This window comes from Hyperolius riggenbachi, chromosome 8, assembly GCF_040937935.1.
Source record: "Hyperolius riggenbachi isolate aHypRig1 chromosome 8, aHypRig1.pri, whole genome shotgun sequence".
Classification (NCBI taxonomy): Eukaryota; Metazoa; Chordata; class Amphibia; order Anura; family Hyperoliidae; genus Hyperolius; species Hyperolius riggenbachi.
Genome location: NC_090653.1, coordinates 230,324,902 through 230,347,272, shown reverse-complemented (window position 1 = coordinate 230,347,272; position 22,371 = coordinate 230,324,902). Strand labels below are relative to the sequence as shown.

At 44.0% G+C, this 22,371-nt stretch overlaps 1 protein-coding gene across 11 annotated transcripts in view; it reads left to right on the top strand.

Annotated features, from left to right (window-relative positions):
• The window catches only part of HUWE1 (HECT, UBA and WWE domain containing E3 ubiquitin protein ligase 1), a 177,928-nt gene extending 156,199 nt beyond the window's left edge, over positions 1-21,729 (top strand). For 6 of the 11 annotated variants that reach the window (XM_068248292.1, XM_068248288.1, XM_068248294.1 and 3 more), the window contains 16 exons: positions 1,920-2,026; positions 4,815-4,971; positions 5,074-5,206; positions 5,277-5,515; positions 8,612-8,739; positions 9,130-9,211; positions 9,332-9,487; positions 9,951-10,196; positions 11,843-11,960; positions 12,175-12,315; positions 13,553-13,840; positions 14,981-15,086; positions 17,400-17,517; positions 18,379-18,560; positions 18,768-18,958; positions 20,327-21,729. In XM_068248292.1, coding sequence (XP_068104393.1) covers positions 1,920-2,026; positions 4,815-4,971; positions 5,074-5,206; positions 5,277-5,515; positions 8,612-8,739; positions 9,130-9,211; positions 9,332-9,487; positions 9,951-10,196; positions 11,843-11,960; positions 12,175-12,315; positions 13,553-13,840; positions 14,981-15,086; positions 17,400-17,517; positions 18,379-18,560; positions 18,768-18,958; positions 20,327-20,429 — 2,495 coding nt within the window. In that variant the 3' untranslated portion in view covers positions 20,430-21,729. The remainder of the gene's footprint in view (positions 1-1,919; positions 2,027-4,814; positions 4,972-5,073; positions 5,207-5,276; positions 5,516-8,611; positions 8,740-9,129; positions 9,212-9,331; positions 9,488-9,950; positions 10,197-11,842; positions 11,961-12,174; positions 12,316-13,552; positions 13,841-14,980; positions 15,087-17,399; positions 17,518-18,378; positions 18,561-18,767; positions 18,959-20,326) is intronic. The other 5 variants (XM_068248293.1, XM_068248296.1, XM_068248289.1 and 2 more) reach the window with 3 other exon arrangements.
• The last annotated feature ends 642 nt before the right edge of the window (positions 21,730-22,371 follow it).

Below are 22,371 nucleotides of genomic sequence, written 5' to 3'. Positions count from 1 at the left end.
CTTTATGAGGAGGACTATTGTAAAAAAAAAAAAAAAAAAAGCCCTGATTGTTCATTGCACTTTAAATGGTATACTGAGCACCTTTAAAAACACAATTTGTACTTAACTGGGGCTTCCTCTAGCCTAACCGTAGGAGGCGAGCCCCCCGCCGTCATCCTGGCTCCTCTCTGTCCAACAGGTGGCTCCGTTCATCTGCAACTTCCGCCTGAAATCACCTGTATAAGTCCCTGCTGTGCACGCCACCGGCTCGAGAGTCCTGCGCATGTGCGGTTCAGAGTTAGAAAACCACAAATGTGCAGCAGTCTTACGCCGGCGTGATGACGCATAGCGTGCGTGGCAGGGACCCGTACCGGCGACTTCAGGTGGAAATTGCCGATTAAAGGAGCCGTCAGCGGGAGGGGACTCAGGGGAACTCTCCTCCTGCGGTGGGCTGGAGGAAACCCCAGGTAAGGTGCTTAGTCTCCCTTTAATTCTTGTTCAGTGAGGTCTCCCTGTTTCCTCTAGCTAATTGCTGCTTTACTGCCTGCTGCCTTGATACTGGCATCTAGCCCTGCGTGTTATGTTTCATTACACAAGCTCACCAAGATCTTCCCACACTCTCAAAGTCATGTCTGGAGGTTAATTTACTTAATATTGTATATTGTGAGCCCCCCTGAGAAGACTGCTTATGATATTAATTATTCAGTCTTTTGCAGCTCTATCCATTAAGGGCTATGTTTTGAGGGTGCATTTATGCATTTATTGTAGCATGTACTGAAAGGGGAAAACCTACCAGCCCTACCTAAAGTAGATAATTATTCAGGCATCCCTAGATCAAATACTGCTGTAGATAGTTTTGCTGATCTGGCTGTGTTCACATGGAGCCAGAACTTCTGTAAGGTTTCTTAGAGCGGTGGCCTGGTAATGGCTAGGTTTATAGCTTGCATGTAACTTGTATTTAGCATGGAAACTGGGCCAATCAACTGCACATCCTCATGCTTTGGCTTTGCCCATTTACAAGCTGCGTGTAGTTGACATTACATTTGTATGGTAGCTTGAATTATTAGCATCTCATTGACCATCTCTAAAGATTTCCATTGAAAAGGCACTGGAAAGGAAAAGGTAGCTGAGCTCACAGCCAGGGATGATCAGTGTGATGCAAAGATTTCTGAGTTTATGCATGATTATGTAAATTTCTATGCAAATGAAAGCTGCTTGATAATGGACCAACCAATTCTAAACCAGGGTGTAACTTGTTCATTTTCAAGCTACATAAATTTGCATACAAATTTTCATAATCCTGCTGTACTGCTACACTTAGGCACACAGTACTTGTCCGGAGGAAGCGGCTTGCCGCAAAACGCGTTGTCATTTGAGTGCCCAATAAAGGTTGTTTCTTTTTATTAAATTGGACTACTCATTGAGGTAGGACCGGTTTAATGTTTGCTACTATAGTTATAACTTTTGAATAACTACAGATCTAAAACCTTGGATCCCCTTGGGTGCCTCCTACTCTACCCTATTGCAGCTGATTGTTCATCCCTACTCACAGCACAGTTCTAGCTGCTGTGGCAGGATGTGAGGGGCAGATTTGCACATGGAACTACAATAATAAACACTCAATAGAGGTTTAGTTGTTGTTTACTGTGAAAGGCAGTCAGATGCAGTAAATGTCATTTTCAGAATTTGTATAAAGCAATATGGCAGCCACCATGCCACAGAAGATATATTCTGCAGCTCTGGCCAGGAAGGTTAGATGACAGCGTTAGTGAAATAATGTTATTTAGGTATGTAGAATATGGCAGCAGCGGTAAGATCAAGTGAAGGAACATTTTGTTATGGTTTTGGTGTAGGCATTCTTCCTATGCCATATGTTATGAAGTAAGATTATAAAAGTGTGCATTTGCCTGTGTGTTTAACTCTTATTCCTTTTTATAAAGCTGTGATGAAAAATGTCAGGTCTACAGTGAAAGTGAATGAGCCCAACGTGCTTGACAAGATGGCAGCCGCAGGGCTCACAGAGAAGCAGCTACAACTTTCTGTTGAGGTAATAGACCCCTTTTCTAATTGTGTTGGTCACTGTAAAGGTGTGTACACACGCGCAATGCTTGTTTTTTTGACAGAATTGAGATTTTGAGTCGAGCTCTGCTGCAGCTATGGGGAGGAGGGACAGCCAGTCTGTTTGTCTTTTTTTTTTTTTTGTGTTCTGTTGTACAGCTTATTTGGCTTGCATGCGAGTATATAGTATATACTCGCATGCAAGCCAAATTTTTGACCCCAAAAAAGTGGCCCAAAAGTGGGGGTCTCGGCTTGCATGCGAGCCATCACTACTGAGAGGTGCATGCAGATGAGGGCCGCCATCCTTCCGAGCACCCCCGCAACAAACCCCCCCCCCCCCCCCCCGGAGCGGTAGTGAGACCTTGCCGCTTTGCTCTCACCTATTAAATGCTGCCCGGGTCTTCCCCTGTATTCTCCGATGGTGTTTTTCTTCTCTCACCCCCTCGCGCTGCTCTCTCCTGCTCTGTCAGATGCCCGGACTCTGCGTGATGCCAGGCATCCTCTTCGCGCTGTAATTGGCTGTCGGCGCTACACTTCCTCCCGTCGGGCCGGATCTCCTAGTTACCGTGGAGACACATCCCCTCCACCGCTCGGGACACGCGGGTAACTCCAGCGCTTGCACGCACATCCGCCCTGCCGGACATCCAACATCCAGGCAACTGACAGTGACAGACCGTGAGAGAACAGCGTGAGGGGGTCACAACACAAGAATACAGGGGAAGACTCGGGAGAGTGGCTCGAGGGGATGCCAGTGTCCTGTGTTCTGGGCAGCCAACAGCGCAAGGGGGTCAGAGGAGAATACAACAGAAGAATACACTGTACTCAGGTAGCAGCATTTAACAACTGGCAGCACGATGCCCGGCAGTTTCCTGTGGCAGACAAGAGAGCCAGGAGAATGGGCAGAGGAGGAAGAGAGATGCCAAGGGAAAAGCCACATTTAAGAAGAGGCCCAGGCAGCAGCAGTTAACAGGTGAGAGCAATGTGGCTAGGCCTCACCTCACTCAGTACAGGCTGCACATCAGTAGCTCATTACAAGTCAGCCAAACATGCCACTCTGCTCCGGGGGTAGGACAGTGACACACAGCCCCCTCATCTGCATGTACAACTTCACCACAGCAGTCACTGCAGCTGGCTGGCACAAGTTGGTAATCCCTCTGTCATTTATTCTGACAGTGAAAACTCACCAGTAGCCGCTGCATTTCCTACCCTCGGCTTATATGCGAGTCAATCATTTTTTCCTGGTTTTTTTTTTATAAGGTAAAAGTTTGGGGGTTCGGCCTATATGCGGGTCTGCTTATATGCGCGTATATACGGTATTCTGGTTGGACTTGATTGATATTATTTATTTATTTTTTACCAAACTATGTAACTACTGTATCTGTACATGGGCGTAGTTACATAAGGGATGTTATTTAAAGTGTATCCAAGGCAAACTTTGGGTACAAAAGGAAATCCTTACCTAAGAGGAAAGCCCCCAGATCCCATAGCGGCTACCCACACCGTTCTCTGGCCTTCCGCTGCCAAACGCGGACCTCTCAAAGATTGCTGACAAGGCTTTGGTAGGTCTTTCCCATGCTCTTCAGGCACGGGCATACTGCGCCTGAGTGAGTACCGCCATGCCTGAGCAGTAAGCTAAAGCCACTTGTGCATGAGCAGCTACACCGCTGGTGCAGTCGCAGCATGGCCACACTTGTGCCTGAAGAGGAGTGCAGCCCTAATGTTAAAGAACAAGCGACACCCATGCTAACCTAGAAATAAAAAAACATAAGTAGATAAATACTACTTCTACTTACATAACAGATGTATTGTGCTATCCACGTCATGATTCCTGTGAATTTTACAAAGGAAAAGCAGAAAATCCTATTCTAGGCAGTGGCCATCTTGCCAAGCTAATGCTGACATCATATCCTCCCTGACTCTTGTTTTCCCCCCTCCCTTCTCTTACTCATTGTGTATTCATTAGCTGCACTCCTCCCAGAGTCTTCAGACACTCCCACTGAGGTGTATACTAACAACTGAACTGTCTTATTTTTTATTTACACAACCAATCACTGAGTCACCTCAGCCTTGCTTGTAAACACAAGTGATCAGAGGGTGTTTCTGATAAGCAGCTAGGCAGGGAAATGGAAGAGGCGGAATATAGATAAAAAGAACTCCTAGCATTCAACGGTTTGGCACTAGGGCCAGTGCTCCTAAAGTATGTGATAAATCCAAACCATAACAGCAGAAAAAGTTTTGCAAGTTTTGAATCCAGGATTAGCATCTTTATCACGTAATATACTCAGACCAGTTGCTGTTGAAATTTGATTTTTTTTTTTATGGTGACCATACTGCTTTAAGAGAGGTCCTGGGCAGCGACTGAGGACTGGAGTACAACATGGAAAGCCTCTGGAGCAGCGACTGGGAACGATGGCTTTCCAGCTATGATAAAACTACAAATCTCAGCATGCATTTGGCTTTATTAATCATGACTGTGGCTGTCAGACTCCTGCAACGCATTGTGGAACTTGTAGTTCCTTAACAGCTGGAGAGCCAAGGTACCTCTACCCCTGCTCTGGAGGATTAAGATGTTTCCTTCTCCTTAGGTAAGTATTTGCTTTGTGATGTTTTTTTAAACCTCTGGTTCTCCTAAACAGCACACTACCAACACAGTTTAAACAAAGTTTTCTGTTTCAATCACACACGAAAAGTGAAATCTTTTACTGGGCAGACCTGTGTGCAATGGACTAGGCAGTGCTGCCAGCACTAACCTTTACTTCTCACTGTTTTTCTTTTAGGTGCTGACATCTCACTCCTGTTCAGAAGAAGGCTTAGAGGATGCAGCAAATGTGTTGCTACAACTATCTAGAGGTGACCCTGGAACACGGGACACTGTACTCAAGCTTCTGCTCAGTGGAGCCCACCATTTAGGTTACACACTATGCAAGCAGATAGGTAATAGCATAGTCATAGTGTCTGCAAGATCATGCAATTACTTCTCCAACATTTGCTCTATCCAGAAATGGATCGAGTCACGCTTGTTTTTTTTTCTGACAGGTACTCTTTTAGCTGAATTACGAGAGTATAACCTTGACCAGCAGAGACGAATACAGTGTGAGGTACTTTCTCCTGATGGCCTACCTGAGGAACAGCCTCACAACACCAAGGCAAAGGGCAAAATGCAGAGCAGGTGAGCATGACTTACTGTAGTTTGTAGTGGTTTGCTTTTTTACTACCCTCTACATCATTCAATCTAAAAGGGCTGGGTGTCTTCCTGCTTCATCCTTGCGAACTAGGTTTGACATTGCAGAAAACGTGGTTATAGTTGCATCCCAGAAGCGACCACTAGGAGGTCGGGAGCTTCAGCTGCCCTCTATGTCTATGCTGACATCTAAGACCTCCACACAGAAATTTTTCCTGCGAGTGCTGCAGGTCATCATCCAACTCAGAGATGACACCAGGAGAGCCAACAAGAAAGCCAAGCAGACCAGCAGATTGGGTAGGATTGTAGTGTCTAATGAAGAAAAAGTCTGTTATGTGACGTTAATGAAGAGCTGTTGGAAAACTTATGTGAATAAAGGGACTTTATTAAAAAGCTACTTTATATCAGACAACAGAGGAGGAGCCAGAGTGGCCTGTCAAAATGGCGGAAGGATCACTTCACACAGCCATTTCTGTTTGGCTTGCAGCTGTCCTGCTCCTATTAATTGCAATAAGGAGGTATATGCATGTTGGCTTTAAAGTGTACCTGAGATGATATGTAATGCATAAATTATACTTGCCTGAGGCTTCCTCTTGCCCTATGTGGGTTCCATGGTTGTCCACCCTGGCCACTCCATTGTCCCGTTCTCCGCTCCCAAATATTGACCAGTCATGCTACACTGCATGGGCAGGGTGCACTTGCCCGGTAGAGCGCAACTGACCAATTTATCGGAGCAGAGAACGGGACAATGGGGAGGGCAGCAAAGGTGCCCACATGGAGCTACAAGAATCCCCAGGCAAGTATAAAATATGCATTATGTACCACCTCATGTTTACTTCAAGCAGGACAGAAACTGCTATGTGTGCAATAGAACTTGTCATTACGTAGCCAGCTGCTTGCACTGCTGTCCATTCGGCATGCTTCTTAAAGGCCTAAGGAAGTTTTTGCAGATCACATCTGATTTACAAGAATAACCTCTTTGGGGGGTAAATCTGCCAGGGCTCTTACAAGCTTTGATTCCTTTTAGAGCAATAGCCAGTTGGAATGTGTGTCCACTTTAGATCTGTATTGAAGTAGAATGAACTTACGCCGGAGTGATCAGAGTTGTGCTGTGTATAGTTGGTGCAGCTCTCAATTTCCTGCGTCCCTTCCCTCCCCGCCTCTGTAAGCTGATTGGAGGAAGCTTTACAGAGGCGGGGAGGGACACAGGCGGGGAGCCGTGATATAGAGGAGGCGGGGGAGCGGCGGTGACAGACAGCATTCAGGTAAACAACATGTTGCTAGCATGGCAGGTTTTTTTATGGGGGACAGCAGAGCGCAGGGGAGGCCTGGGAGGACACTGTACAGACACAGAGGCTGGTGATTGTATGCAGAACCAGCCTCTGTCCTAATAGGATTCTGCAAACCCACCTCGGGTTCTCTTTAAGCCAGGGACCAGGCTCATGGCAAGGGGATTCCTTCCTCTCCCGCTATCCACTACTGGGAGAGGAGTCACAAGAAATCCCCTTGCTACAAGCCTGGTCCCTGCCTTAAAGGGACAAAGCCTGCGAGCTTGTACACCCATATGGGCTAAAAAGCACTACCCCGAGGTTAGGTCAGATTACGACCGGCTGGCCACATTTCATAATACACATGCCGAGTGAGCTTTCGTCTTCTTTGTCTCCATTTACACTCTAGATCTGGTCAGTGAGATGCTAATATTCCTGTTAAGCATGTACATGTAATGCATGTTGTACACATTTGGAAGTGGGCCAAATAAATGCACTTCATGGAATTATCAGCATGTTATTAAGCATCTCTGGTCCACACCCTTCCTGCTTGTTAGTATACCAGGCTAGAGAAGAACCTTTGCCTGTGTATTCAGTACATTTGGGAGCTGTGTGTGTGTCAGTCTTCAATGGGGATGCTGTACTGGTACTGGGTCTATATGAGCTTTGTTGCATAACTTTGGCAGTTATTGTTTAGTCTGTTTTGAAAGTGAACTTATCCTAAATGCCAGCGCTCTTATGACCATTGTGAAATGGTACACTCGCTTGCAGGGATCAAACCAGCCAGTATGTTGCTCAGGGTTTATTCATAAGTTGCTCCAAAACAGCAAACAAAAAGGAAAAACAAAACATAGCCGTCTGGCTCCTGCCTATCTCACTCCTTTGTACTTACTATTCTAGCAACACAAACAAAAGTGATCATAGTCAGTAAAAACCAGAGCAACTTACAGTTTTTAGCAGATTTCAGGACATTTGTAGCCACTGTCAGAGCTCCTTTTCCTTTGCAGCTTTCAGGCAGACTGCATACAGGAAGCTCTCCCTATGTCAGGCCTGCTGACTTAAATACTCCACCTGTGTGATCAGCACACAGATATAAAAAACCCGGACTGGCTCCGGGTGGTCAGGGAACCCACCCAACTCTTCCCTGACCGGCTCCAGGACCCTACACTGGTTTCCTTCTTTCCCAATAGGCTTCAGGAAGGAAGACAACCACAATATTCCTGGAGCCTTAACACATGAAGTGCTGGAATCCTGGTGTAATATATAACCCATCCAGCACTTTCTCGGCTAAACATTGTGACACCCTGTCACACCATATTGTGAAGTTTTGTAATATTCAGGATTATAGTGACACTGTAGCGAAAACAAAACTCATGATTTAATGAATTGTATGAGTAGTACAGCTAATAAATAGAACATTAGTAGCAAAGAAAAGTCTCGTTTTATTTTCAGTCATTTAGCTTTTTTATAACATTGCATCATTCTCTAATATTTGCAGTTACTAACTACATTCACTATTTTAAATTATGAAACCGAGAAGCTCTAATGAACCTTTGAACTTCCATGCAGTAAAATCTTATCTGAAGTTGCCTTTCACTGTTTCTTTGTATAAGTGCTTCAGAAAACAGCATTGTAGCCAACAAAGGAGAGTTCAGAAAAGCTCTTTTGCATAGATAAGTGAAGTTTCTTGACGCGTACCAGCGTCCACCAGCAGCGTCCTCCTGCAGTATCCTCCAGCAGCATAAACATGTGGAAGCCCCATGCCATTCTCCCGCTGTCTGCCAATCAGCCCCGATAACTTGCTTAGTCTGGTCCAGTCTGGGTCTTCTGCGCAGACTGACCGTCAGAACGCGGGAGGACGGCGTGGGACTCACATGTGTTTATGCTGCTGCAGGAAGCTGCGGTGGGTATCACATCTTCTTTTACCACAGCTCACTTTTTAACTCTTCCTGTACTGGAAACAATATGAGACTAATATCTTTGCTACTAATGTTCTATTTCTTAGCTGTACTGCACATACAAGTCATTATATCATATGTTTATTTTCACCTCTCATTCCCTTTAAGTGGAAAAAGTCTAACCATGCTGCAACTACGATTACTAATTTTTTTCTCCCCCCTTACAGGTGCTGCCAGTCTGGCCTCGGCTAGCAGCATCCAGGCAGCTGTGCAGCAGCTGGAGGCCGAGGCTGATGCCATTATACAAATGGTACGTGAGGGTCAAAGGGCGCGGAGACAGCTGCAAACTGCAACGGTTAGCATGATGACTGGCGCTGGCAGAACATCCATCCTTAATTTCTCCTCCCCCCCCCCCCCCCCATTATTTTCCATCTAAGATGTTTGCTTTCTCAGCCTTTAGTTTGCCCCCTTTCAACCTGCTTGATGATAACCTGTATGCCCGCTGTGTGTGTTGTCTATTTTTCCTGCGTTGTGGTATTCTTATCTATCAGTCCCGTGCATGTTTCCCTTTAACAGCTAAACTGAGGCACCTCGCTTTGCTTTGTTGAATGCATGGCACAATACAAGCGTGCTGGTGCTTTGTGTGTCTCATACTCTGCTTTTAATCATCCTGATCACTTTTCTACCCTATTACACGTCACTGTTGGTTTTAGACATCCTTATGACTTGTTTCTGTCTTGTCCAGGCGGAAGGCTCTGCACGCAGGGAGGAGTCGCCAATGGACGTTGATCAGCCTTCACCTGCAACTCAAGATACGCAGTCAGTTGGTCAGTGTGAAATCTGTGGATTGACCTGGATTGTTTTGGGATCTGTGCATGACATTATCAGGGGAAATTCTGCAACTGTAGAGTTTTTATAGTTTGTTGTTTTTTTTCTCATCTCTTCAGGTTCTGAAGGACCTCAGGTTGCTGAAAAGAAAGAGGAGGAAAGACTACCAGAGCTGCCACTGCTGAGTGAACAGCTCAGCCTGGATGAGTTGTGGGACATGCTGGGAGAGTGCTTGAAAGAGCTGGAGGAGTCTCATGACCAGCATGCTGTACTAGGTAGTTATGTGTTTATGTTTAAAAAACAAAAAACAAACCCTATAAACCCAACATTGGCTTTAAAGGAAACCTGAGATGAAAAAGTTAAAAAGCTTTTATACTCATGTGGAGCTTCCTTCAGCCCCCCCCCCCCCCCCCTTTAGGTTGTGGGTTCTTTTGCCATCCTCCTGGGATGCTCCGATCCTCCGCTGGCCGGCCCTGTCTCACCTGCAAGCCCAGAGCACAATGGGTGTGTGCAGCCGGGCCGCGCATGTGCAGCTCTGCACAACGAAGGGCAACTGAAGAAAGAGAACAGGCCTGCCAGCGATAGACAAGTGTCCTTATCACCTTTTCATCTCGGGTACACTTTAAATAAGGCTATTTAGCAGACACAAAAGTTTTTGAGGATTAGCAAAGACTGATCTCAAAGTGCATCATAGAGATAAATATTGTCTCATCCTTTATTATTCCTTTTGTTCTGCAGTTCTCCAGCCAGCGGTTGAAGCTTTTTTCCTGGTCCATGCAACAGAGCGAGAAAGCAAGCCACCTGTTCGGGATACTCGGGAAAGCCAGCTGGCCCATATAAAAGACGAGCCACCTCCATTGTCTCCGGCACCTCTTACCCCAGCAACGCCTTCTTCCTTAGATCCCTTCTTTTCAAGGGAACCCTCAGCTATGCACATCTCATCCAGCCTGCCTCCTGACACACAGAAGTTCCTGCGCTTTGCAGGTAAGGGCTTTCGGAGATTGTTTTTAATAATCTAATAAGTATAATCTAGACTGCACCTTGAGGGCATTCAGTGCAGCATACAGCATTACATGTGGGGTTGAAATGTGTAATTTTGGCAGAAGGTATTTTTGGTGCGAGCTTTGTGCTTTTCAGCTGTGATTTGTTGGTAGCTTTCCCTAATCCTCCTTGTCATTACCTTTCATTAAACCTCACTTTTCACCCCCAGTACTGATCATTGTACCTTTATTTCTCCGTATAGTAACCTAACCACAAGCTCCTATTGTTACGTAACCATTATGGTTGCCTGACCTAACCCCTCAAGATCATTGACTGACCTTAGAGCACACCTTAACTGAGAGGAATATGGAGGCTGACCTATATTTGTTTCCTTTTAAACAATGCACATTGCCTGGCTGTCCTGATGATCCTCTGCCTCCAATACGTTTAGCCATAGAACAAGCATATAGATCAGATGTTTGCGTGAAATCTGGCTGGATTTAGCCACATGCTTGTTTCAGGTGTATGATTCAGCCTTTACTGATGCCAAAGAGATATTAAGGACTGCTAGGCAACTGGTATCGTTTAAAAAGAAATACATATGGCAGCCTCCATGTTCCTCTCAGTTCAGGTGTACTTTAACCATTATCTTTGCCAGATGTTTCAATGTTGCCTTGCTGACCTTTACCCTTGGTTTCAACACCTATCAGATGCGCTTCCTGCCAATTAGTATTGGCCCAATTCCAAGCTGCTTAAATTTGAATGCAGATTAGAAAAAAATAGCATCTCTGCCTATCTCTAGATGTCTGCGGGTCACAGTTGTTCAAAGCAGACAAGGTTGGCATGTTAAGCAGTGGAGTAGTGGTTAGCTCTCGCTTTGCAGCACTGGATTCCCAGTTTGAATCCCAGCCAGGGCAACATTTGCAAGGAGTTTGTATGTTCTCCCTGTGTTTGCGTGGTTTTCCTCTGGGCACTCCGGTTTCCTCCCACATCCCAAAGACATATAGTTAAGTTAATTGGATTCCCCCTAAATTAGCCATAGACTACTACATACAATACACGATATATACATAGACATGACTATGGTAGGGATTAGATTGTGAACCCCTCTGAGGAACAGTTAGTGACAAGACAATATTCTCTGTACAGTGTTGCAGATGTCTGTGCTATATAAATACTAAAAATAAGCAGAGGCTATGTGGAATGTGCAAATGTTGTGATTTTTAGGGTATAGTAAAATTTACACTACAAGAAGAACTTAGGATAGGTTCACACTTGCATGTGTGGAAAACACCCATGTACTTTTTTTAATACACTAGACACCACATGCTTTTTGTTTCCACAGCACCTAATCTACAAAAAGAGTACATTTGTGTGGTGTCTAACAAAAATCCCATGTGATATGAGCTGCCTATTGATTAACATAGAGCATGCAGCGATTTGTGTTTTGAGATGCAGGAAAAACGCATGCCAACTTTAGCAAGTGTGAACCCTTTCTCAATCAGCTTGTGTGAAAGTGCAGCCTTACCAACAGTGTGTATGGATGGCAATACGCTTAGTTTTAATTTAGGATACACTTTCAAGTTTAAGCTTTTTGTATTATGCCTGGTGTCTAGTAAAGCCCTTATGGATCTTCTGATGTTTTCCAGAGACGCATCGCACTGTGTTAAATCAAATCCTCCGCCAGTCTACAACTCATCTGGCAGATGGACCTTTCGCTGTTCTTGTAGATTACATCAGAGTTCTGGACTTTGATGTCAAACGCAAGTATGTATGATCCAAACATTGTTTTCAAAAGTACATAAATTTGGTATATTGGTTCTTCATAATTTAATTTTAACACTATCCAAAACCTCTATACCAGAATAATACTGTATGTATTGGTATAGTAAGAGTGGCATTACTTTTTAGCAATGCAATTTTCATCCGTTTCTTACCCTGATAGTAACGATATTGCTTTAAAATGCTTTTTTCAAAAAAGATATTTCCGCCAAGAGCTTGAGAGGTTGGATGAAGGACTGAGAAAAGAGGATATGGCCGTACATGTCAGACGAGACCATGTGTTTGAAGATTCCTACCGGGAACTGCACCGAAAATCCCCAGAGGAAATGAAGAACAGATTGTAAGTACAGCAAGAAAACCCTGCATAGGGAGAATTCTATGACTTTTATCTTACTCTGGTCTGTGTTAAAGGACAGCTATCAAAGAAACAATAATTCTGTAAATCCCATATTTAGAGGTATTGGCCAGAGACCAGGCTTGTCATTTGTCTTTAATCACTGCCTGTGTGAAGGAAATGCCTCAAGTGTCAGAGCACTGCTTTCCCAGTCAAAGTCAGATTGCAGGATTGTACCATGTAGATAGGTGCCGCTTCCCTTTCATTATCCACAGAGATATGAGAGGATTTCGTTTTTCTGCCCTGCCCACACACAGAGCTTTCTCGTTGATCATATGAGAACAGCCAATAGATTTTTCAATGGCAGTGTAGTTTTTAGACCCCATTTTCGCTGAGTGCAAAATCGCTTTGCAGATTTTGGCATAACACTGAAACCAATGGAGTAATTTCCAAATCGGTGGCAGAAAAAATACAGACTGCATGCGGAAGATTTCTGCACAATGCACTGCCCTGGATGCAAGTCGAAATTAATGGAAGTACATGGTCCCGCACACATTTTCAGTTTTTTATGCAAATTTTCCTCCTCCGGTTTTCCCTCCAACATGCTTCTTCTGGTTTCCTGTGTAGTCACTGTGATGTCATGTGGCATGCGGATTCCACACCACATGTGATTTGCATATGCAAATTCAGATAGAAAACCCAGAGCATATAAGTATAGGTCCTTAAAGCGAACTGAGCAGCATAAATGCATGTCAACAAATCTTTCATGGGAGGGTGGCGATACTACGCTGTGCTTCAAACAGTTTAGAGAGGTCACACTTGATTACATTCACACATTCCCCTTGATAAATAAGGGTGGAGGGAGGAGAAAATGGCAGCTCCTACAGCTATTAAAAACCAGGACAAACTGCAGAAAAAAAGCTGCTTGAATCCCTTTAAAGAACCAAAAGTTCTTGCTTTTTCTTTACATGCTATTTTTAAAACAGCACATTTCTAATCTTTATTAAATAGTCTCTTTTTTCCCCATTATAAAATGACAGCCCAACAATTAATGGGCCAGGGAAGAAGATAAACAAAAGATCACAGTAATGCAAAAGTAAATACAGGCGCTAAAAGTCATAAAATTAGACCATACAAAGTAAATATTTAACACCTATATTGATGGTGCCAATTTATGCTTGCAAGAGTGGCTTAGCCTTTATCATTCAGAAAGAATATAACGCCTTGTCTTTCCTGTGTATAGGTATATAGTATTTGAAGGGGAAGAAGGTCAGGATGCTGGTGGACTCCTCAGAGAATGGTACATGATCATCTCCAGGGAAATGTTTAATCCCATGTATGCCCTGTTCCGCACATCTCCTGGGGACCGGGTCACCTACACAATCAACCCCTCCTCCCACTGCAACCCCAACCACCTCAGCTATTTCAAGTTTGTGGGCCGGATAGTTGCCAAGGCGGTGTATGACAACCGGCTACTGGAGTGCTACTTCACACGTTCCTTCTACAAGCACATCTTGGGCAAATCAGTCAGGTATGGCTTTTACTGCTTTATGCTGAGCTATTATTCTCACTTCCCATAATAAGCATCACCCAAACAAGAATGTGAGAAATGTTTTAAAGCTTAATGTAGCTAATGCATTAGCTACCTGCCTCAGTAACTGGGCTACCTGCAGCAATCAATATAGTCTGCTATAACATTCAAGCTTTCTTTGGCGAAACTTAAAGGGTCACTATCGTGAAAAATTTGAAGATTTAAATTCGATGTGTAGGGAAGATCAATGAGATTCAAATGGTTCCTGAGTTGATTCAAATTATGTATGCAGCTTGAAAATGGACTACTCTAATTCCACCATGGCAGGATTGTTGGGTCCATTTTCAAGCTGCATAAACTTGCATATGAAATTTGGTTAATTTTGCTTCAACTTGGAATAATTTGCATCTCATTGACCATGTGTATGCATATGTATAAAATGTCAATAGTGTTTCTTGGACCACTTCTTTGGGATGTCTAACAGGCTTCTTATGACGTGGGGTGCAGGACTGCGGTTGAGGTTCCGTAGTATTTTTATCCTACTTGGTGCCCTCAAAGGGGGTTCTGTAGATCATTGTTTTGCATAATGCTTAGAATTAAGGGTAGCAAGACTGACTAGCCTGTAGCCTTTAGGGCTATTTCAGATGAAGCGTTTAGCCATCCAATTGCCAGGGTAAAATGCCTTCCAGTGGCAAAATAATGCAGGCGAATGGTAGTGTTTGTAACCATAAGCGTTTCAGCGGTTTACACGTGATGCGACTACTGCCTGGTAAAAATGTGCTGCATGTCGTGTCCAGGGCCGGCGGGCAACCGCTCAGATGCACATGCACCACAAGTGCTGGACAAGAACCTTGCACATAATCAGGAGCGGCTGACAAATCATTAAGTGCTCTGCTGTCAGCCATTTGTCTGAAAGAAGCCTTACAAATGCGGTTGTAACACAGATACTTTATCCGATGTTAAAACTGTTTTTCTAGCTTGGATACACCTAATTTGTGTCCCTGGGGTACGTAACATGTTTAAGCAAAAACTCGGGTTGTCTGCGTTCAGTCCTGTGAGAAGTCTCTGTGGTGTTGAATAAAATGTATTGGTTGGTTTCTAAATCTGGCTGTTATACTGACTGGAGCGATTATGTTACAGATACACTGACATGGAAAGTGAAGATTATCACTTTTACCAAGGACTGGTCTACTTGCTTGAGAATGATGTCTCCACACTGGGATATGATTTGACATTCAGCACTGAGGTAAACAAACACTTTGTAAAATGATGATGCTTTTGTGATATGTATGATCATGCAGGTAGGGATTATATAGCGTTTTACAGAGGAATAAACATTATTTAATTGTGTTTTACAACAATTGTGAAACCTCTCCATGCAAGCAACAAAACTCTTAGGGCTCTTTCACACCAGAGTCCATTTGCTGTGTTTTAAAACCAAGGTAAAATGAAAGTCCATACTTTTATTTTACCTTTCACACTCGACGCTGCTTTTCGATGCGTTGCGGTACGACGCACCCGGGAGCTTTTAATCGTCGGGAGCCGGCGGTTTTCCCGTTGGGTCAAAAAATTACTACAACCGCTGAGTGCGTCGCACCGCTACATCCCGACGACACGCCGCAGGGCATATAACGCGTGCAGGAGAACGGTTCCTGCACATGTTCTAGATGTGAAAGAGCCCTTAGAGCCTGTTTCCACTACACGCGGATTCTGGATGCAGAAAAACTGACTCCAATGAATGCCTATGGGCCTGTTTCCACTAAGTGGGAATTTTCTGATGCAGATTTCCCATAGGCATTCATTGGAGTCAGTTTTCTGCATCCAGAATGCGCATGTAGTGGAAACCGGCCCTTAACCTACGTACGAATAAAAGCCAGCTGTTACCCAATTATTTTGGGTGGCGGCAACAATCTCTGTACAGAGAGGAAAAAGGAGGGTTCAAACTTGTCTGTTCAGAAAGCACACACTTTTCTGTACACTATTTGTCAAACACTAAGCTCTTTCACCTGCATTAAAACACAAGTACATTTTGCCTCAGTAGTGCATTGATTTTAATGAGAAAACACACTTGGTGTGCGATGTACAGCAGGTTCTAATTTTTTATTTTTTTATTTTTTTTTTGTCCTTTATGTGAAAATCTTACTTAGATGTTAACAAGACCATTGACTTAAAGAGAATCTGTACTCTAAAATTCTTACAAAAAAAAAGCATGCCATTCTATTCATTATGTTCTCCTGGGCCCCTCTGTGCTGTTTCTGCCACTCCCTGCTGCAATCCTGACTTGTAATTGCCAGTTTTAGGTAGTGTTTACAAAAGACATGGCATGTGATAGGCTAAGAGGAGCTCAGTCTCTGACTCATACAGAGCCCGCAGGGGGCATGGAGAGGGTGTGTATAGCTTCTGCCTATAACAAGCAGAGCAGCACATTCTTGCCTGAGTGCCTGAGCCCGACAAAGCTGTCAGAGGAAAGATTAGATTATATAACAGAGATAATACAGCCACTGTGCAACTAGGAAAGGCTGCAGTAAGACAGACCACATTAGAACAGGTATAGGAACTTATAGGATAGAAGAAATAAGGCTGAAAATTTTGTTACAGAGTCTCTTTAAGGAGACTCTGAAGCAAGATTAAATCAATGGTTTTCATTTGTATTAATGTTAAGCACTATAGCTAGTGCTAAAACGCTGCTATCCCGTGGCAAAACCAGGGTTTTATACCCACAAATCCTCTCTGCAAAATCCATGACTTTTATGGTCGTGGATTTTACTGCTCATGGAGGCAGAGCTATGAGCTGCAGCTCTGCCTCCATGCGCATCAATCTGCCAGCGGATCTCCGCCCCTCTCTGTGAAGGAAGACTGAGAGGAGCGGGGAGAGAAGGCAATCAGCCAAGATTGACGCACTGAGAGGCAGAGCTACAGCCATTAGCTCTGCCTCAATAAGGAAGCACTCCCCGCAGTTTGCGGAGGGGATGTGGGGGTTATAAACTCCTTGTCGTGCCGTAGGATAGCAGCGGTTGAGCACTAGCTATAGTGCTTAACATTAATACAAGTTAAAATCATTGTTTTAATTTTGCTTCAGACTCTTTAAAGTAGACACACTGCAGAGCGCTTTTCAATCTGTTTTCATTTTTAAAAGTCCGCTCCCAGTGACTTGCATTAAAATTGGGGTAAAATATCTGCGATTGTGATTTAAAACAAGAACCCGTAATAGAGAAGTTTTACTGAGATTTTCATGCAAGTCAATGGGAGCAGGTTTTAAAAAACAAACTGATTGAAACCACGCTCTGCAATGTGTCTCTGCTCTTACATTGGCTAGAGTTCTAATGCAAATTTGCATGCAGGGAATGCATCCAAAAGAGTCAAGTGTGAACCCTGCCTCATTGAAAGCGAAGAGTGATACAACATGGCTGATTACTGAAGGGGGTGGCCATAGAGCAAGGAACACCTTTACACTCTAGATTCCACTTACATTCATCCTGAGCGTTTGTTTCAGCTGATGAAAATCTCATATATATGTAAGTAACTTTCATTTGTAAAGACATCACGTTTTGTGTTGTAGGTCCAGGAATTTGGCGTCTGTGAAGTCCGTGACCTGAAGCCCAATGGTGCAAATATTCTGGTTACAGAAGATAACAAGAAGGAATATGTTCACCTCGTTTGCCAGATGAAGATGACGGGTATAGATTCGCTGTGAAAAATTGCAAGCTTCAGTTTTTCATGCTGAAATCGATCAATAGTTGGCCTTATGACTCCACATTTGCCACTTCTCCAGCCCCCTGTCTGTTACTGGCTCCGAACACCTCCACAATCCACATACATGCGCCCCACTTGGTTGCCGGTGCATATGTGGGCGTGTCTGTGATGTCATACAAGCGCCCATGTTTCTCTGGTAACCACGTGGGTATGTGTATGCAGAGCCAATGCCTGGACGTGGACAGGTAAAGTATAGTGAGAGGTGGTGTACACAGCATTGGGAGTTTCGTCGCTAGTCCCGATATTGCTCACTGTTACCGTGGCGCCCCGATCAACCACGATGGCCTGAGATTGGTCAGCATGTCTGATTGATACATGCGACCAATATCGGCCCGAGTTTGGTCACATCATCGATCGGGCATGCTCTTGGCGGCACTAATTTTCACAGATGGTACCAGCACCGATGGTCCAACGGCCGCCAAGTCAATAGATGTATGGCCACCTTTAGAGTTGCTTTCAGCTGGCAAGGTAAGAAGGGAAACAATGGGCTTCTCCATTTCTGCTATTTAAATAAACATGCTGAAACTGTAGCAACCTCGGTGACACTAGATCCTTGTGTGCCGCCTCGGCATTGTAACATGTACGGTGCTTGACGCTCTTACTTAATGGAACTATGGGCTACATGTTTGTGCGTTGCGTGTCAATGTTTTTTTTTTGTCTGTTTTTTTTTTCGTTTTTTATACTCGTCCACAAAATATCACAGTAGCTGAAGATACCAGTTTGAAATGTTGGCAGACTATTTGTTTGCATGAACATAACATATCTTTTTTGTCTTTGACCTGCAGGAGCAATCCGCAAGCAGCTAGCTGCCTTCTTGGAGGGGTTCTATGAAATCATCCCTAAGCGGCTGATCTCCATCTTCACAGAACAGGAACTGGAGTTGTTAATTTCTGGATTGCCTACCATAGACATTGATGACTTGAAATCTAACACAGAGTATCACAAGTACCAGTCTAATTCTATTCAGGTGAGAACTTTGTCCATAACATTTCTTTAAAAAACAAACACCACTGCTATTAAAGCAAGCGTGTTTTTTTTTTTTAAATCCATGTACCCTGCTCTTTTGAACTTAACTTTTCAGTTCCTCGGTTTGATTAGATCATTTGTGTGTTTTGTTTTCTTTTTCTGTGGCCATATTTGACTTTACTTTCCCTTACCTTATTTTCTTTTTCAGATACAATGGTTCTGGAGGGCGTTGCGTTCTTTTGACCAAGCAGACAGAGCCAAATTTCTTCAGTTTGTCACTGGAACCTCCAAGGTACCTCTTCAGGGCTTTGCAGCCCTAGAGGGGATGAATGGTATCCAAAAATTCCAGATACACAGAGATGACCGGTCCACAGACAGGCTGCCTTCTGCTCACACATGGTAAGGAGACTTGCACTGATATAACTATGCTATCATAGCCAATTTATTTGTTTTTGTCTGGACAGGACATTAGGCCGAGCCCCCACTGGAAGCAGTGCTTCCTAAAGCACAAGCACTTTTGGCTGCGGTGTGCCACAATTTGCTGGCGTTCGCAATCGTTGTACATGGGACTGTACAGTCCTTGCAGTTTGTATTCTGCCTTTTGAATAAAGTTTTACCTACATGCTGGATCTGTGTGCCGTTTTCTGGAGTATTGTCCTGCCCTTTTGCACATGTCCTTGCTTCTGTGTAAGGGGGCGGGGCTACATGCTGGAAACTGGCACAAAAACTCGGCATGTAGGTAAAATTATTCTGTAAAATGTTTCTACGTGTACACAATTGCTGCAAAATCGCTTTTGATCAGCAGTTCAAAAGCGATTTTGTAGTGCTCCTATACTTTGTATTGTAATGCAATCACTCAAAATGTTGCTGCATGACCCTAGGTTGGGATTTCCCTCATTGCAATTGCTCCTGTGAGTTTGCACCATTGACTTTTTATTAGCCTAGTGCGTTTGGAATCACAGGGGCTCTAGTGGGCCATAGCCGTTACTGTGACTACAGTTCCTGTGTGCTAGAAAAAAAATCCCTAGATTAAAGCAACAATTTTTATTAAATTTTTACAACATAGGCAGATTTTTATGCATATTGAATATTCTGTGTGATTAATGATCCAGACTACAATAAATTTGCATGCAGGATGTAAAATTAGCATCTTATGGATCACTTCTAAATGGCACCACTAATTGCATTCTATACAGGAGCATAGGGGTAACAGTCAAGTGTTGTTTAAAAAAACAGTACAACTTAAAGGGAGTCTGAAGCCTTTTTTAAATAAAAAACAGATCCTTACCTAAGGAGAGGGAAGGCTCTTGGTCCTATAGAGCCTTCCCGTTCTCTTGTTGGTGTCCGCATTCCCCCGCAGGCTCCCCCGTTAGCAGTCCATGACCAAATTGGTCGTGGAGCTTTCTTCTGGTTTGGGGAGACTTCGGCAGTCTTCAATAGCACTCAGACTTGCGAAGACCGACTGCTTCATACTGTGCATGCGCGAGCACCCTTACGCACACGTGCGCAATACAGAGCCGTCGGTCTTCCGAAGCCTGAGTGCTTCCAGAGATTGCCGAAGTCTCCCGCGGCGGGAGATACAAACTGAGGAGCCTGCGGGGAATGAGGAAGACCGGCAGGAGAACAGGAAGGCTCTTTAGGACTCAGAGCCTTCCCTCTCCTTCAGTGAATATCTGTTTTTGATTTTAAAAAAGGCTTCCGATTCAATTGAAGTGAGTTTAATTTGAGTGTTACAAGTTGTATTAACTGGTTATTATTTCTTATTAGTTTTAACCAGTTGGACCTTCCAGCCTACGAGAGCTATGAAAAACTACGTCACATGCTGCTTTTGGCCATTCAGGAGTGCTCTGAGGGGTTTGGCCTGGCCTAAGATTGCCCCGCTGTGTAATGTTTTCTACTGTTGGACTTTAGAGAGAGAAAGCAAAACCAAGCCATGCATCTATCTTGCTCGCCCTGCTGGCACAGAGAAGAGGGACTTGCCTTCTAAAGCTGCCGCCTGTCTCCGGTTCCCTTCCCATGGCGAACTGGCTGCGCTGAGACTTGAAAACACTGCTCTGGAGAATGTAGAGAACGGAGAGGAGCAGGGGGAAAATTATATATAAGTATATAAATATATATATTTTTCTGTTTTGCTTTTCTTCAGTTTTGCCTAAGGATGAGTTGATCCACTCAACTCTTCAAAAAGAATAAAAAAAAAAAAAACAGAACCTCTGAACGCAGGGTAGAGAAGCTGGTGAAAATGGTTACGTAAGTTCTATAAATATGTGAAAAAAAACACAGACCTATGAGAGGAGAAAACTAGAGCACTCATTGCAAAATAGCCACTATTCCCTACGTTATTTTTTTTCAGCTTCAGATAAAAATCGGAGGTGTTTACCTGTAAATAAACCACTGAATGGAAATACCCAATTAATACAGTTTTTTTTTATTTTCTAATTCATACCCCATTTTCTGGTGGTGGTTGGACAGATTTGGGGAAGGTCTGGAAAGGGAGAGTTGGATGAGTGGTGTAATCAAAGGGATCAAAGGATGCGGCCTGTTAGTCTGGAAGAAGAGTGGGTTGAGGAGGCTTGGCAACCATCCAGCTATGCGACTTACAGACATTGCAAGAAGTCCTTCCCATCTTCCCGTCACGGCTATGCTGAGAGCCTGGAGAGAGGAAACATTGCGTTGTCTGATGCCACGGGGGCAGCTAAAGAGCAAAATGTAAACACAATCTAGCCAAGGGTTAATTTTCCCCCCCTCAGTATTTATTTTTCCCCCCTATCCTTGTTCATTTTTCTTTTGAGGTTTGGATTGCTAGGATTTTCTGTTTCAGAATTTTTTTCCTTTGGAATTTCTCTTTAAAGAACATAAAAATAAATAAAAATAAACAAAATTTAAAGAAGACGAAGAAAGGACTTTTATCAGATAAGTTTCGCTGCAAGTTTTCAAACACTGGGAAGAGCTGTGGCTGCCAAGATTGTTTAGCAGTTGCGGGAGGGGAGGTCGGGTTGGGGGTTGTTTTGGGCGGACATCTTGTCATTCTGCCGGAACCTTTGTTTTATTTCGGCCTGGTTTTTCCTAGCTCACTCCTCACATGCTGTGCACGGAAAAATGCACTTGCGTCAACTAGACCGTTCAGGAGGAATGAAAGAAAGTGGTTCAATAAAGGTTTAGTTTGAAAGCCAGCAAGTTATGGTGTTTTATTTTTTGTGTTAAGCTGTGTTCGTTATCTGCACTTGTAGGTCATTTATTTTAGTGTTTTCAGAAAGGAGTTATTTATACATTACAGTGATCATTAATGATAACTTTGCAGTAGGTCTTTACCTAAATGTGCTTAAAGGTCACCCCAGGTCAGGGTAACATAGAAATGCCCAGAGACTGTGGAAGGTTTAAAGCGGAACTGTAGATAGAAAATTAACACATTGTTTCACTAACCTGGGGCTTCCCCAAGCCCCCAGCAGCCGTCCTGTCCCATCGCCAGCTACTTTCGGTTTCGCCGCCGGGCCACTGCGCCTGCGCGGCTCTGGCCACGCGTATCCTTTCTTCGCGTTCCCCGCTACCGCATTATTATTACTATGCAGTGCATGCAGCTGAGAATAGAGGACATAATGAGTTGGCTTTTGGAGTGATAAGCTCTATGCAGCTGACAGAAGAGACACTAGTGTTGTGTACTGCTTTTACATCCCTAGGATGTCAGCCCTGTAAGCTAGATCAGGGGCTCAAACTCGAGGCCCGCGGGCCATGTGCGGCCCTCGATACAATATTTTGTGACCCGCGCCGGCAAAAGCTTCCTTATAGTTTGCTTCAGTGCTCCCAAGTAATCCGCC